The sequence below is a fragment of the Battus philenor genome, unplaced genomic scaffold, assembly GCF_028537555.1.
Source record: "Battus philenor isolate CCGP_79_NKW_IND1 unplaced genomic scaffold, ilBatPhil1.0.hap1 SCAF_20, whole genome shotgun sequence".
NCBI classification, from domain to species: domain Eukaryota; kingdom Metazoa; phylum Arthropoda; class Insecta; order Lepidoptera; family Papilionidae; genus Battus; species Battus philenor.
This window is the reverse complement of record NW_027181683.1, coordinates 7,439,487-7,456,834: the sequence shown is the minus strand read 5'-3', so window position 1 is coordinate 7,456,834 and position 17,348 is coordinate 7,439,487. Positions and strand designations below refer to the sequence as shown.

Here is a 17,348-nt window from a genome sequence, read left to right as displayed (position 1 = left end):
GCGGTAATTACAGTCATTGTAATTAAGCTTCAAACTATCACGTCACGTTTAAAATACGTGCAGTTATCACCAGATTAATAACACTAAAATTGACCACGGCAGTCGTACGCGTGTAGTTTTTATAATGAAAGACAACTGAATTGAAGTTAATTAGTCTTTCTATGCGTAAAATATTCGCTTTTACTGTAGGATCCAAAGTGAAATTCTATTGCTGGTTTTAAAAAAACATTGTAAAAGAACGTTTATGTGCCAGTAACGCTGTAAATTATGTATTCGCCTCCAGGCTATTCTAATATTTATCTCTAATTTTACATTTTTATTTAAATTATATACAATGGTTCCGATGATTTTTATTCGATTGTGTTTATCAAGTCTGAGGCATTTATCACACGAACAGGTCGTAGAGTTAAAACATCAACAATAAGATTTAATCCACCATACGTTGAATATATATTTTTTAACATAAAATATAAGCAAGGTAGGTCTCTCTCGAATATTCTTAAGTGATACGCATTTTTGGTACCGAAAAATGTTTTCAGGGACAATATCTGTACAAGAATAGAGACTCTCTGTAGTTCAGTCAATCCATGGAGAGTCCGCCTAATCGGTCTAAGAGTTCTCTCCAAAGAGTTCTCTTCCCAGTTTGTGAAATACTTCATCATCATAATCTTCATTTTAACCGTAGGGCATCCACTACTGGGGACGAGCCTCTCCTATATATTAGACGGACAAGAAACCGCTAGCATCCTATGAATTTATTATGATATAATACTTTGTCTATTTCATTATCATTTTCATTAATAATTTCAGCTAAAGGTCGTCCCATGTTGGCATATAGGCTTCCTTCGTAGATTTCTGTAGTCGTCTTCGGGGTGGGTAGTCGGTGTTTCTGCCCGAGATTCCTAGCACCCTCTGCCCTGTCGTTACCATGGCTGCTGACCCCGCACGGAATAGCGGAGCTGCGTGGGACTGATAGGCTTGTGTTTTTGTCTGCCGGCCGGGTGTTAGAGGACTGAAACTTGTATCACAAGTCCCAGGTTTGACTCCTGGAATACAGTCTTATATATAATTAATACTTTGTGCATTAATTATATAGGATTGGCACTGCTCACTCACAAGTTTCCAGAGGATGAGCAGCAGCTTCCTCTGCGTACCATAATACCACAATACTGTTCCTAACCCGCCTGCCGAGCGGGGCGGTTATGGTATATCTCCCCATAAATATCTTTGGGGGAAGCCTATACCATGAAGTGGACGTCTATGGGTTGAGACGATGAACCGATTCTAAAAGTGACCATAGGATGAGAGGATGGTGACTTGTCTATGCGCTGCGGTGGTAACTGCACAATAGTTATAATTATAAATAATATTACATTAAACATTTAATAAGGCAAAGGTTAGTTATGTAAGAAAAGGACCAATATTTAGCCACTATAATGGCTAAATATTGGTCCTTTTCTTACTTAGGATGGACTTCCGTGAGGTAACGCCTGATTCCATTAAATATTTAGTTAGTTATGTCCTAATAGTCTTGTAATCTTACTTTTAGGCCGCTTGCCACCTATTTCTCTTAGAACACATGTTATATCCATCAATTATATTCAATAATAAATTTTCGTGGAATAAATAATTAGTCTTTGTTCATTGACTAATTATTAAAATTACACCAGCACTATAGTGCAAAATGGTGGTAATAGTGTAAAATTAGTATTCCACAATAAAAACAAATGTGGCCATATCCAGAAAATTTTTAAGTTATATCGAAATCGCTATTGCCCGACGTAGCGAACTCCCTCACCCTGGTATTGTAGAAAAACATGCGTTTAATCATTTTCTAATAATAATAAGTATTTATTGGACAAAATAGTTACAGTAATTTAACTTATGAAACACACATAAACAAAAAAAGTGTTGTAGTAGAACAGAATGGTATCCGTTCATGTGCATTGCGCTGTGTAAACGGATCTATGCAGCATGGCACCACGGACGAGCTGCAGCGCACTGATCTTCCATAGCCGTGTGCTGCTTATTCTAGCACATAGTGATAATTAAATGAAATATATACAAATGTATATACATACATATTATAAGTTTAACAGACCGCTACCCGTTCATCGTGCCTTGAATTCGTAAGCCATGGATAAATACGTGAGGTTGATTAGCCATGAGTTAGCCTTATTAGGATTTCAGTGCTTTTAATGATATTTATATTCTTGATCTAAATAGAGTTATTGTTTGAAGATTTCGCACAGGCGTCAATAAGACGTCCAAGCGGCATTACGAAGTCACAACAGCAATGCTGTATGCCTCTTGGTATATACTACTTAACCAGGTTCAAAGTGGTACATAATTGACAGGCAGACTAATACATAATTGAGTAAAACTTTCAAATTGTATTGTTAATATATATAAATTTTAGCTATATTTAACCATAAAAGAAAATTGTGTAAGAAAAATTGTAAATGATTATAAAACGCTGTTATGCCTCGCAGCTGGGAGAAGAAAGATCCGAATCAAATAGCGGCAACCCTTTTTCAACTGTCTGCATTTAGTAAAAGCGAAAAAATAATATTGTAAAAAAAAACACAAGCGATACAAATAAGAATTACTAATATAAAAGTGGTACATCGCTAAAGGTGGTTATTCTAAACCTCTTTGCAGATATTAAACTCGAGGACTATCTCTGAATCCTCAGCTAGGACCGTTAAATTAGTTATTTTACTTGATTTGAAAACCTTCAAGCTCTTAGATAGTTTAAGTAGATGCTTCATAAAGTTACAATTAGTGACAACGTTACATCTGTGTGTATAACCGCATGAACCATACCCGTATTTATCAACATATATTAGAGGTACCGGAAAGTTATGTCGTTTCTGTCGACATATATTAAAGAAAAGCTGATTGGTTTTTTACTGTTCCGGCATTAATAATTAATATACCTGATGGCAAAAGGTTGTTGATAACGAAGGTGAATACATTGTTGATTAGAAATAAAAACTTGTTAAAAATCGACGTGTGAATTTAACTTTAAGAAAGCGATGTTGCTTTCCGGTCGCCCTAATATATATAGGCACTGATCGTTACTATTATTATAGGCAGCAAGGGCGTATAAATGAAGGGGATGAATACTGCAGTTACATTCTACAACATGATGCTTTAACTAAACAAACAGCTTATGTAATTTTTTTCTTACTTCAATGTATATTAAATATCTCATGCGATTCTCTTATTCCATTTTCTCCTGATAATGTCTGTCATTTAAAAAAAATATAATTTGAAAGAGGTTTTTAGTTATTTCTATTGATGAATGTATGAAAATAAAACAAATCAGATGAAGATTTATTCTATTACATATTTAATTTGATTTATTACATTAACGTTTGAAGACGGTGGTTACAGGCCGCTTCCAAATAGTCCGTGTGGTTTCCGGTTCACCTTGAAAAATAGCTCCACTTTCTCTCTTCTTGGATAGTCGTTTAAGACGACTAATAGGACAATATGCTTCACCGTGCCAGTTCAAAACCCCAAATGCAAAAGTATAATGGTTGGTCAGAGATAGACTAAACCCGGACGTAAAACAGTCAACGCCGATCATTGGGCCGCCCAATATCAAGGAACAACTGATTACGTCTCGAGGAGGAGCGGAAAGCCTATTTCCAGCCGTGGTCCTCCTGACTGTAATGTCGATGATGATTGCATAAGTTGTTGTAAATGTTTTTATTTTTTTATTTTAGTATAAATAAACGTACGAAAACTTATTTATTATTATAATTCGAATACTACTAATGTACTAATTCTAATAGTAATATTATAAATGTCTTTTTATAAGAAAAATAAACTTATATAATATGAATTCAAAAAATAGTGCGAAATTAATTTATAACATTAATGATTCAAGTTTAGTTGCATTGTAATTTAAACCAAAAATTTTAGCCGGAAGATCTTTTTATTTTTTCGTTTTTGATTACGAACTGAAAAGATTAAATATTTAATTCTATAGCGCCACCCGCACGGATGAATGAAAAGCAATTAACTCAACTAATTATAATGATTTAGAACACTGACAATTTTTTAGAGTATCACGTTCCAATTAATACGATTTTTAAAAGTAATTTGATGATCAGAAAATTTAAATGCATTTCCCGAATTAATTTAATGATTTCATTAATAGTAACTTTTCCACTATTCACGTATTACAAACCTAGCTAGCCATCTATATACGCAACGTATCACTGTTGAAGTATTAACACTTGAAGTAAAAAAACATCTATCTGCCAACAGTAGACAGTGCCAAGATTTAATGGAGACAAAACTAATGTACCTCATATTAAAAGCCATAAATTAGAGGAAAAAATTCGGCCTTGTTGCTCCTTCAAATAACCGACATATTTTGTCATAATTAGGCGGGCGCTGTGGCGCTTGTTTTTTTTTTTTAATTTTTTGCTGCCGTTGATTTATACTCAACGTCTCTGTAAAAGTTTAACATTCGCTGAATATATATTATTAAACATATTTAATATCACCTTTTTGAGTTCATAAATAACATTTTGTATATAAAATAAAAAAAAATGATTTTTGCCTCACAGGAGATCCTCAGAGAAACCAAAGTCACCGTCGTAGGTCTAAGATGAGTTCGCCTGAAGTGGCAGTGGGTAGAGCACATCGCTCGTGCAACCGAAGGCCGTATTGGCCGAAAGCTTCTCGATTTGTGACCGCAAGCCGGTGGATGCGACGTGGGTAGTGCCCCGACTAGGTGGACAGATGTCATTATAAAGTTGCTGAGAGGAAGTTACTGGATGCAGGCGGCACAAGACTAGCCACTGTCACGATCTTTAGGACAGACTTATGTCATGCAGTGGGCGTATTTCTAAAATATGCCGCAACGAAGAAGTCATACTACTAGACTATTAAACGTATTTTCGTCTAGCGTCTTTATTTATTAATTCATCAATCACAATAACGATAATAAAATAAACGATGAAATTTTATTATCTTTACTAAGCAGATTAAAGTAATAGTCATAACCAAATGCTTAATTTCTAGAGGTCTTTTCTAAACGTTAATAACAAAAAATATTTCACAAGTCCTCGTTACGCCTGATTTCCGCATATTTGACTACAGAATGCGAACTTTTAACATCAACGCTTCTAAATTGCTTCGGTATGCGGTGCTTGCGTAGCCGTATTCAATGATTTACACGTGTAGGGGTTGGCCCAGTTTGTTCTCGACGTTAATTAGGGAGACATCGATGAAACGACTTCTCGTTAATTCCTCTCTTAGCTTCCTTTGCTCATTCATATTTCGATATCCCAATGTTTGGAACCATCCGTTATTGCAGTCGCAAATCACACTAATTGAATTCTATTAAATAGACATAGGTAACATATTATGTTCATCGTGGATCCTCCGTAAAATAACCTTATTATTTTCTTCGTGTCATTGTTTTGGATATAATAAATTGAATCAACTTATAAATTTGACTCAACTTTATTATTAATTTAAAAGATTGTTCTGAATATTACAAATTTTTTTAAAACTTATTGCGATTCAATCCGGAACATAATTCCACGCTAATTTAGCAATAATTACAAAATATTGATTACATATGATGTACTTCCAATAAATGATAATTTTAACTGTATTTTGTACTACATCTTTAATGTTTTTGTTTCCATTTTATATTAAATATTTAAAAATCAACACCGTATGTATACAATATTTTTAATACATATTTTCTAATGCTTTAAATTTCAGTGGTTTATAATATACTGATTTACATTTATTACCAAGTCAAGTACGTTAATAATATTGTGTTGAAAAGCATACTTGAAACAAAAATTTTAAAACACATTACCATTGATATGTTTATTTTTATAATAATACTTTTTATAAATGTACAACTTTGACTTGGTTTTAAGTTAAAAATGTACGACGAAACTGTAAAAGCCTTGAATAAATAATTATATATATTTCTTCGTTCATAGTAAAAGCCAAAAGGCTACCAGAGCCCAGCATTAATTGGATATGGCTACCAATAGTTTTCCGATTCAAGAGTTGCCGTGACAGTTTCAAATTAGTTTAGGCTTTATGTATAAAAATTAAAATAATGTAAATAAGGCATTAAATTAAAAAAAATGAACTTCTTTTTTCAAATATATCTTTTATTGAAATTTTAAATTTATCAATCGTAATTGATGATTGGTAAATATACTAATACGCGAGTTTAGTTTCTCTATGCTAATATTAAACCGTAGTAGTGTACCAAAAAAATACAAGATGGCGCTTATATCAATACAATGTTGACATTTTTAGTAACTAGATGGGAGTACTATTGCAACCGTTGTGATTTTAAGCATTTTTTTTTTAGTTTCGTTCTAGATTTAACTTAATTTTTACTTATTAATATTTTAAAATATAATTTAAAACTTCAATAACATTATTCAACCATATTATGTTTGTTTGATAAATTAATGTTAGGATAAATTCCAAATTTTCTAAATCACGCTATCGAAGTTTTGAATAACATGGATTATATATACAAAACGTCATGTCGAGTAATCGTACTTGCTTCGGCAGTACATATACTAAAATTGGAACGATACAGAGAAGATTAGCATGGCCCCTGCGCAAGGATGACACGCAAAATCGTGAAGCGTTCCACATTTTTTGAATCATATAATTATAAAAGATTAATGATGAAGTATGTTTAAAAACTGTATTTATTTGGTACAACATACACAACAAAATTTGCTACCTATAGCATTTAAAGTACATTTTTGAGGCTTTGTGACAGCCTTTAATTTAGGCAAAAGACAGATCTTTAATTTAGGCATAAAATTAAATACTTTTGGTACTTATTTAATAATTAAACATAATTAGTAGTTTAAGTTACCTCTTATTTACTTTGTAAGAAAGGAAGAGAAAAACTCCACATTGAGTACATATAAATATGTATGAATATGCAAAGACAAGGTACTCTGAAAATTTAAAAGTAAATTTAATACCTGTAAAATATAGCATAAAATTTTACCGTTTCTTTGTTTTGATTTCCTTAAAATATAGGCAAAAGTATACGTTATAAAAAAATTTTATTTGTATTAACTTTGTCTTTTCATCATTTGGCTCATTTGGATGCTCAATCTTAATGAACCTTAATTAAAAAAGATAAAACAGAAAATGTCCCACAATCTTTAAAAATTGTCACATATTTTTATATTTTTTAAAGTCTTCAATAACATCTATGAACTGTATTGATTACCTTCGGAGTGTCAATATTTACATTTAAAGGTTAGATATTAGCTGCTAATAACTCCGTCATTAAAATAATTTAAATCATTTTATAAGTGATAAGTATGTGTCATACAGTTCTGCAACTAGAAATGATTGATCATTTTTTGGCCATTTACCGGGATCGGAGTTTTAAGGATTATTAATAAAAAGAAATAAATGCAAAAATAATGTTATCAATTTTAATGATTATTATATGTACCACAAGAGATGCTGATTTATTTTTGTCCTCAAGTGCAGTTCTAAGCTGAACCAAATTTTGTAAATCTCACCTTTCCTAGAAAAAAAAAGGAAGAAAAACACGTTTTTTTTTAGTTTTAAATACATAATTTATTACTATGGTACAACATGTTTTGAATGATTTATCGATATCGAAATAATGCATATACATATATTTTATGTCGAAATAATACAACAAAATATACAATTGAAATACATATTTAAACAGCTCATCCTACGAGATTTCAAATGTTACTGTTTTTATAAGATTTTTAAGTTAATATACAAATTTAATTCCAATCGATCCACGCTTGTCTATCTTACACTTACATCAGCAGATTTATGTATACAACACCAAAAATTTACCTGAAACGTCAATCACAAAATGTGCAATGACACTGCCATTAAAATTATTTCATAAAAACGTAAAAAAACAATTGAGGTGCCGATTGCCCATATCATAATTACACCATTATTAGACAGTTGCCATAAGGAATTATTACAAGTTTAAACATCAGAATAATTTTTAAAATACGTATTAATTTAGTAACCATAAACAACACCCGTTAGTTGCACATCGCCATATATATAATTTATTGTCTACAATTCATTTAAGATGTAATCTCTATAAAAATATCTCCTACTGACCAATTATTATTAAAAGAGTTTCAGTAATAGCAACTGTCTGCACAGTTTACGTCGGCCTTTATTTCTAGTAACGTAGTGAATGTAGTGAAAATGCGCTGTCTTCTTATTTGTTGCATAACTTAAATGTATGTATGTAGATGTATGCTCGCCGAGCTTTGCTTACAAGTCCATATTGACACTTCACTTTACTGCTTTGCTACTTGTAGCTTAGTATTGTTATCTGTAAATGAGAAGTTGGGAGTTTAGACATTACTGACATAATAGGGATATTATATTTAGCAAAATGAAGTCACGATAAAGAAGCTTTAACCCAATGTTTCTCAACATGGGGCCCATGCAGAGCGATTTCTATGCAATGATTTAGTTGTTAAATTTAGACGAGAACACTTGTCGAGAACAACTAGTTGCTTGTTGAAACAGTGCTTAACCTTAACCCTGCTACAGCAGGGAAACCTAAGCACTGTAAAATCTCTACAAATGCAGTTTTTCATCCCTAAATAACCCATCACAATGTCTGTAATGTTTCACAGCATTCAGTTGGAGTGCATTTCAAAAAGTGTCTCTCAAAACTGTTGTTAATACTCCTTGATTTAATAAATATTTACATTGTGAATAGATATTTATAACTAGTGATTTGGTGGTAAGGTGAGCATGTGAAAGCAAAGAAAAACAATAAATATATGTATATGTATATATATATATTATAGCACTGCAAATATTGGCCCCTGTTGCTTTGAAACATAAAACACAAAAGAAAATTTTGAATTAGATAAATACTAGTACTATTTTTACTGATAACATTGCGTTTTTTCTGACATGACAACTCAAAAAGGAAGATGGAAAGCAGATTTGTGGTGCATAACATTACAAAGCTATTTTCTGCAATTTCGATCAAAATACTTAATTAAAAAAGAAATCTTGTGAAGGTAATATTTCAAATTGTTAAATTTCATTTTAAAGAAGCTACCGTTATATTTCTGGTCAACTCTTAGTAACAGATTATCACATGCTTTGCTGGTGGAAACTGACATATAACTTTAAAATAATTGAAGATACAAAAGTAGGTCAAACATACAAACACCTACATGAATTAAGTCATTTTGAATTTAAATCTTAGGTGTACCTGGCTAGCTGTCATCCTGCAGAGAGGTGAAACGGTTGCCTAACGCAAGCGGCTGGCGCGCACTCCCCGCTCGCTGAGGGGCTCCGCCTCCGGCTGTGCTCCAGCCGCCTGCACGCTTGCCGCTGGCGCCGAGTACGGGGAAATAATCATCGTTGTGAATATCCGGTGCATGCTTCTGTAATGAATACATTTCAAATATTTATGTATATAGGAATAAATCTTCGAATATGTTGTAAAGCGCAAAACTCGAGAATGGCTTGACCAATTTACGTTTTTCTTTTAATACTTCATTCTTCGTCAAAAAAATAGTACAAACATCAAATTTTTTGATGTTTGTACTACCATTGCAAACAATAGAGTAAATTAAACCTTCGAATTTTTGGACTAACGATCTTTGGAAGTTAGTTAAGCCGTTATGGAAACCGCTCGACCGATTCTATAATTTCCTTATGACACGAGAAGAACTTTCCTCGATGAGAAAATAAATGTAAAATATTAATCTAATACCGAAGTGATAGTGAATGACAAAAAATCCAAAAAAGCTTATAAGAACACCAAAATTATTGTGTATCACAATCGATATATAAACCAAACCATTATTGAGTCTGACTTGCAGTAAAAAAAATAGAAAACATCAGAACCTTAAGGCAGCAGTGGCTATTCTGTCCTGCAAACTATGTGACCTACCCATAACCATTCAATTTGCCTACCTCATCCATGTATGCTATTTTCTCCAGGCTTCTCTATTTTATGAAAATTTTAAGGAGCTGTGCAGTGGCAGTGCACTTTTGAAACTGCGTTCAGTGAGTGACCATCATCTAGCCTTTTTACAAATGTAGAGGATATTGTCATCATCCATTACCTTCTCTGGATTACCGAAGCTCCTCTGTGCAAAGTAGCTGAAGTAATTGAGCATTCTATGCAAGCCAGACTTAATTCTGAGCTCTTTGACGATATTACGAATTCAATACCAACACCACATCTAAAATGTGCCTTTTCCTTGTATGAGACTTAAGCAAGATGACAAGGCATGTATAAATTTTAATTTGGTACTCTTGTGGTACCGCCTGTTTCTTCACTTTATTCTTACTTTTCACAGTAACTATAGCCATTTGCGCTCTCCATATTAGTTCAGTATTACAATTTCTACTAAATGTTATAACTGAACTGAGCTGCTCTTGTCTTGTCTCTGTGGACAGGTTTCCGCAATCAAGCGGCATTGTGACCATTTTTGCGTCGGGGAACCGAGGTAAACAAGTTGATAGACTCTTTTGAGGCCTTGCTCTCATAATTTCTCTTCAATATTAATTCTAACATTTTTATGAAATTTTGGGAACCTATGATTTAATATGTAGATAAAGATCAAAGGAAAATATAAGCAGTTAATACTAACGGCCTGATTCCGGCGGATCATAGGTTCCACCTCGCGGTTTCGGGGAGCTGGCGGGACGTAAACATTCGACTTCACCTCGCGTGGTTTCTCCTCCACTGGCGGTGGCGGCGGCGGCTGTTCCACCTCCACCTATATATGTACAAAAGGAGTATGACAGGCAAAATTAAAAGAAATCTTTATTATTTTTGATGCACAAAAACTGGAGCCTTCGTTAATGACCTTACTCTCAAAAAAAGTGACATTGAAGCTCAAGATAATTTCCAATTTTAACAGGTTTCATCAGTTTAAGGATCAATACTCTGAATAACTTTATGTTTGTAAAATGAATTGCAAGCAAAGAAATGTTATTATAGTTAATATAATTTGGGACATCTAAAATATGTTCGTCAGAACTAAAAGCTTCTAATTTCAACAATATAAATGACTGATGAATATTATTGTAAATATTATAAAAATCATTCACCTGTGAAGGGTAATAATATTATATATTTAATTAAAATGTAAGTGTAAAAGAAACTTACAGGTTTGTTCCAAGGTCCTTTAACCTTGCCACTATCAGGTGCAGAATCTTCTGCTGCAGAATCCCGTGACTCAGGTGCTGTGCTACCTTGCAGAACTTGAATCTTAAGTCCTGTGTAGTCTTTTACTGGTTCCTCATATTCTTTCCATTCTTCTTCCTCCTAAAAAGACATTATAATAGTGATATAATTTCAATCTATAAACTCCTTTATTCAAAAAAACGTGACCACAAATTTGACAGCCTAAAAATCCAAATAACGAAAGAAATGAACAAAAATTTAAATTTAGCAAATAATTGTTGTTGTAAGTACAGCAGTACATTTCATGTACTTAACGTTCTCTCATCTTTAATAAAATTAGTATGATTTTTGCTAATGATAAATGAAACATTATTTTATACCTAATGTAACAATAATAAACTATTGCAGAGATAGGTTAACATTACTTTGTTGATGACTAAAGTCGATGCTCAGCTCCCATCATACCAAAGTGGGTAAAGAATTCACAAAAATATTGTCAAAAAAATCAAGTTGACTAACATAAAAGGGACTATTATTCTATCAAATTCTAACAAAGTGCTGATATATAAAATATTGGTATACTCATTATAGATTTTTCATAGAAAAATACCTAAAACAAGATTAACACTGTTCATAAATTTGTCATATACATACAGAAATAATATTTAATAAAAAGGTTAAATAAAATAAAATTAACTTCAAGAAAATACTAACCCTTAGTCAAAATATTAAATTTATAATAATTATTTCAAAATTATTATAAATTTTCTAGAATGTACTTTTAAATAAAAACGTACCATTTATTATGCAATAGTAAAATAATCTATGAAAACCAAAGAACATTGTTAAAATATTGTAATAAATAATTTTAACACAAAATAATTTTATGGCAGACATAAATTTAAGGAATCTCATGAATGGATAGAAAGTTATACACACACATTATTTTGCTAACATCTAAAACAACATAACTCTTTATTATATTATATATACAGTGTTTCTCAATTGGGACCCACACCCTACAGAGAGAAAATGCAAAATTTCAGTGCCAAATTTAACATTAAATGCAAATTCTTAAATAATTGCAGTAAATGATCATTGGATAAGACAAAAATCTATGTGAAAACTATTGCTATTATGTACATCTTTCATTTTTAGCTGAATTTGGATTTAGTACTGTAAGAAAACTGTTAAAAAAGTAGGTTACCTAATGAAATAACAGCCTAATAAAAAATCTCTGAGCAACGAGTTGATGCTATTAAGTGAATGAAAATTTGTAAAGTTTTCACTATGATATCAAATTCTATCAAAAATTAGTGCAGAAATATTGTGAAGGTGATGTTTGAATGATTAATGAAAAAAAAAATATTTTTGACAGTTGGCCTTTATTGTTAGATATTGTTGAGGATACTATTACATGGGTATAATAACAGTATTTCCATTAAATCATCTAAATATGCAGTCATGCATACATGTATGCTGCACCATATTGCACTTTACTACATTTAACCCCACTTTATACCCTAACTAAACAATAAATAAATTTAAATTTTCAACCTAAAGCTAGATGACCATTTCTTCAGCTTGCTTTTATGTGTTTCATGCATTAAAAAAATCATAAATAAGAGATTGCGAAAAGAGTACCAAAGGAGACAGCATTAAAAGTATCATTTCACAGGAAGCTGTATCATTACAGAATTTTACATTGTACTGGAAGTTATTGGAATATCATTCACAATCAGTCATAGTCTAATTAGGATCCAAATTTTGTACTTTATCTTAAGAAAATATTAAAATCTCATTTAGTAATAAGCCATAAACAGAGTTACAAGCAAATTAAGGAAATAAAAAAAAGGGATTTAACTACACGCATAAAAAAAATATTGCACATGTCATCTAACATCAAAATAATTTGAATACTGCATTTAGTATAAAACTGTAACATCCCTCATCTTGTTGCAAAATGTCGATTGGGCAAACGTTAATAGTAATCATGCTCTCATTACTGTTTTAGTAATAAAACAATTTTGACAGTCAAAATGTAATTATATGATTTTAACCATAGTATAATGAAATTTAAATTAAATAGGTCAGTTGAATAATTAGACATTTTTCTTAGCGGATTTAAATAATCCAAGAATAACGCATTAATATTATTCTAAGTGTTTCTCAATATTACACGGCATTAAAGTCGCCAGACGAACGTCAAGCATGCATTGCTAGGTCGACAATACCCGCCTGAATCATGTCATTTGACAATGAAGATAAAGATTTGCATTATTTCAAATTGTTAGTAAGAAAAAGCTTACCCCAGCTCTACCAGGTTCGTCGCCTTCTTGTATCGGTCGCTCTTTTTTCGGCCTAACGTCCGATTTTTTTGTGTCTTCCAATTTTTTGGCTAATTCATCGGCAGTAGCAAACTTTTTGACCGATTTCGACTTTTTGCGATCTTTCTTTGCAAAGAAATCATCTAAATCGGCCATTGCTAATTTTTAAAATTGCCTTAAAAAATTATATGGAAATTACAACAATATTAGAACTAAAAAAGATGAAAATACTTGAAATATCTCAAGACGATTTTTGTGGCAAGCGTGGCCGACTGTTTCTTTTTTTAAGGGCAGTGAGGGTTGTCATTACATATATTTTATAGGTACCTAGTAGTTTAGTTGCAACTGTAAAGATTTTATTATATTAGTATTTTTAATGTTTTTTATTTTTATGTTAATTTTGAGATAATGTACGTTATTTTACATAAAATTTCTTCCTTAATATGAAAATATTAATCATATTCTAAATAATAAAATTTATATTTTGTACGAAATTATACACAATTTGAGAATTAAATTATTCTACAAAATAATGCAAAAACTAGACTATCCTCTGTACAATTTTTCAGTACATAATAATTATATATCACCCAATTCACGATCATTATATTAGCGGCTAGGCGCCCACTGCAAGGCAAAGGCTGCCACGATGATCGGTCTTGCGCTGCTCGCATCCTTTGATTTATTACGTAATTTCAATACAATTATTTAATAATATTTTTTCACAATCATAACATCACCGAAATTATATTGCATTTATGTAAAAATGTCCTGATTATCAATATTTTTTTCTATAAACGACTTAGAGAATGATTTTAACGCTTATAAGAATTGAGATGAAAAATTAATCATACACTTACTAAACTAAGTAGTCATAATTGCTTAAATAAAATATGTTCTTTAGAATCTATGTTTTTAGTGATATAAACCTTAACAAGCTTCATTTTTGATTACCCTTAATAGCTTTAATTTTCATTTAACATTACTTTTTATTAGATTTTAATTATAAAATGGCTAGTTTCTAACTCGTTTACCAATATATTTACAGGAATAGACAAATACGTTTAACTAAACATTCGTATTTCTTATCGGCATCCGAGCGGATATATCGATACTAAAATTCAGTGAATAACTTTATCTTATCTTACGTTACTTACCTGGTTGAGCAGTTGAGAAAATAATAAAAAATAATTTAAAATGCTAGGAACCGTTTCAAAAGTTTCTCAACATTTAAATAGAAATGTTATGAGAAATTTCATCAGAAATGGATCACATGGTGGCGTTCCAGGAGAGGTAAGAATATTATATATAATTACGTAATATAAATCGCAACTGTAAGGTATTGTCTAAAAGCGTATTCAATTTAATTGTGTATGAACAAGAGTCCTAATAAATATATTTTACTGTATATATTTATTTTACTGCTAAATGAGTTATTGCACTACTGAATTAGCAATAGATATACGGCGTACTTAAATGCCTAGTGGGTGCGTCCAGCAATTTTGCTCAAGTCAATTTCAATCAACACACGAACGTAACAATGACGTTACTATATTTCACATTTCTAACATACATTTTGCTTTGAAAACTAATAATTGGTACGCGAAACAAAGCTCGCACTTCAATGCACAGCGTTGAACATGCTTATACGGTGCTATTCAAAATATTATAATGATACAAAACCATGTATGTGTAACCTTAATAATGAATTGAAATTCACCTGTTAACCATCATTGCTTAGAAATATAACAAAATAATGGCGATCTTAGATTACGGCGTCACAGTGAAAATAGATAAATATCACTCTAGTTGGATCTTAATTTTGCATGTATTTTGGGCTATCGTGAGACGAGACATGAGTCGCTTTTGGTCTTTGATCATGTTTTTAATACTCTCGGGTTTCAAAAACGTATTGCGATTTTTACATACTGATGAGTTCGTATTAAATACATCTCGATACATACTGTTGCCTTTGGCAATACCAACAATATTTTTATTCACAACTTATGAATAATAATTTAAAAAAAACGAGTAATAAACGCCCGTCCCATTTGATTACTACATTTTTACACAAATATTTGATTAAATAATGAATCGTTTAATTACAGAATTTGCCGTTCGACATTCATAACAAAACTCGTCTTACATTTCACATGTTTTGGTTCGTGGGTACTGCAATAGGAGCGCCATTTATTATCCTCGTGCATCAACTCAAAAAAAAGTGAACTGGTTAGTTGCTCAAAAGCATTCTCAAAAGCTATTATTTAGTTAAAATATTTATCTATGACATAAACTAACTCAATAAAATTTACGAAATAGGCATGATTGTATTAAAAAATATGTTTTATTTTGAAAATCAGCCACTAACTTAATCCCTACATATTTATATTTTAACTTGTATAGTTAATTATTATTGTACAATCATTTAAATACTATAATATCAGTAAAACGACTGTTTATGTTTACAATAGTCATTTAAGATTGATATTTCTTAGGGAACCTTACATCTCGGTCAAAAAAGAGCATTTTACATTTCTAAGTGCTATATTTTTTTAATTTATTCCGTAAGTGTTACATGTATTATCCTACCAAACTGCGATTATTAACTGAATAGAATTTTTACTTAATACTTTTGAGGTGATATAAAGTTAATTAATACGGTATGGAGTAATTTAGGTAAATTAAATGAAAATATATAATTTAGTAGTATTTTAAAAACAGTCTAATTTTGTCATAAAATTTTCATTTCAGAATGAAGATACTTTTCGAACCCGCAAAAATGGTGTAAAAATATAGAATATGAATTATAGTTGTCAAATAATTAAACGAAATAAAATATGATAATTTAAAAATACTTTTATTTTTTAAAATGTTAATCCCAAGGAAATTGTTTTTTAATTGACGCGTTCACCAACAAATTGGTAACATTTCATGAACACTACGGTAGCAATAAAAAATATCATAGATCGAAACATCTGCAGTATCTTCAGTGTTCTTGGGATCGTGTAGTAGAAAGAAAATTTCGAAATGTTTAATCCTTTGGCTCGTATGTCCAATCAGTTGGGCAGAAATGTCATGACAAACTTCGTTAGAAACCATGGTTCTCATGGTGGGGTTCCCGGAGAGGTGAGTTCTTAATTTGAATATCACAGATTATTACATAACGTTTGTGTTACAATTTTCTTGACTTTTTTATAAGTAAAATCAATGTTAATTCACCTTTTATGATATCAGACCTCATTTTGTGTATTTTTTTTTATTAACGCCTTATAACCTTATATTCTTTTAAACCATTAATATTCAACTCATGTATAACTTAAAAAAGACTATTTATTTGTAATCATTCCTGTTACTGACTACTTCTTAGTCTTTTACAATACATAGGTTATGTGTTAATAACTTTTTAAAATATTGTTCATTTTAATTGTTACTAATATATTTCCTTTCAGAACCTGCCATTTGATATTTCTAATCGTTACAAGCTGACTGCTATGTTCCTGGTGTATGTGGGTTCTGCACTGTCAGCACCTTTCCTCATCACCCGCCATCAACTTCTCAAGAAGTAAAGTATAATAAAATAAAATATGAACTGTTAATAAGTTGTAGTAAAAAGCTATTAATGAATTTATGTATGTTAATTTTACAAATTTACATAAACTACTTAGAATTAATACTATTTTTTTTTGCAATAAATTTAATCAGTGTTTTATAGGAATATCGTAATCTATTGGCCAGATTAAGTAATATTAATTTTGTGTAAGTTACAGTCACTATTATTTTTAAATGTGTCAAATATAATATCCTTATGTCAA

At 31.1% G+C, this 17,348-nt stretch overlaps 1 protein-coding gene, 1 long non-coding RNA gene and 1 other non-coding gene across 3 annotated transcripts; 2 read left to right on the top strand and 1 right to left on the bottom strand.

Moving 5' to 3' along the window:
- Positions 1-6,560: 6,560 nt before the first annotated feature.
- On the top strand, positions 6,561-6,667 carry LOC137923123 (U6 spliceosomal RNA). The gene has a single exon (XR_011107546.1). It is a non-coding gene; the product is annotated as a U6 spliceosomal RNA (small nuclear RNA).
- Positions 6,668-7,621: 954 nt separating this feature from the next.
- Positions 7,622-13,824, bottom strand: LOC137922748 (protein CDV3 homolog). The gene is made up of 5 exons (XM_068765797.1): positions 13,519-13,824; positions 11,192-11,350; positions 10,671-10,799; positions 9,278-9,452; positions 7,622-8,374 (listed from the first exon to the last, which is right to left on the bottom strand). Exons 1-4 carry the CDS (start codon positions 13,690-13,692, stop codon positions 9,282-9,284), a joined length of 633 nt encoding a protein of 210 aa, XP_068621898.1. The 5' UTR covers positions 13,693-13,824; the 3' UTR covers positions 7,622-8,374; positions 9,278-9,281.
- A 785-nt stretch (positions 13,825-14,609) lies between these two features.
- On the top strand, positions 14,610-16,388 carry LOC137922769 (uncharacterized). The gene is made up of 3 exons (XR_011107542.1): positions 14,610-14,829; positions 15,645-15,765; positions 16,288-16,388. It is a non-coding gene; the product is annotated as an uncharacterized lncRNA (long non-coding RNA).
- The last annotated feature ends 960 nt before the right edge of the window (positions 16,389-17,348 follow it).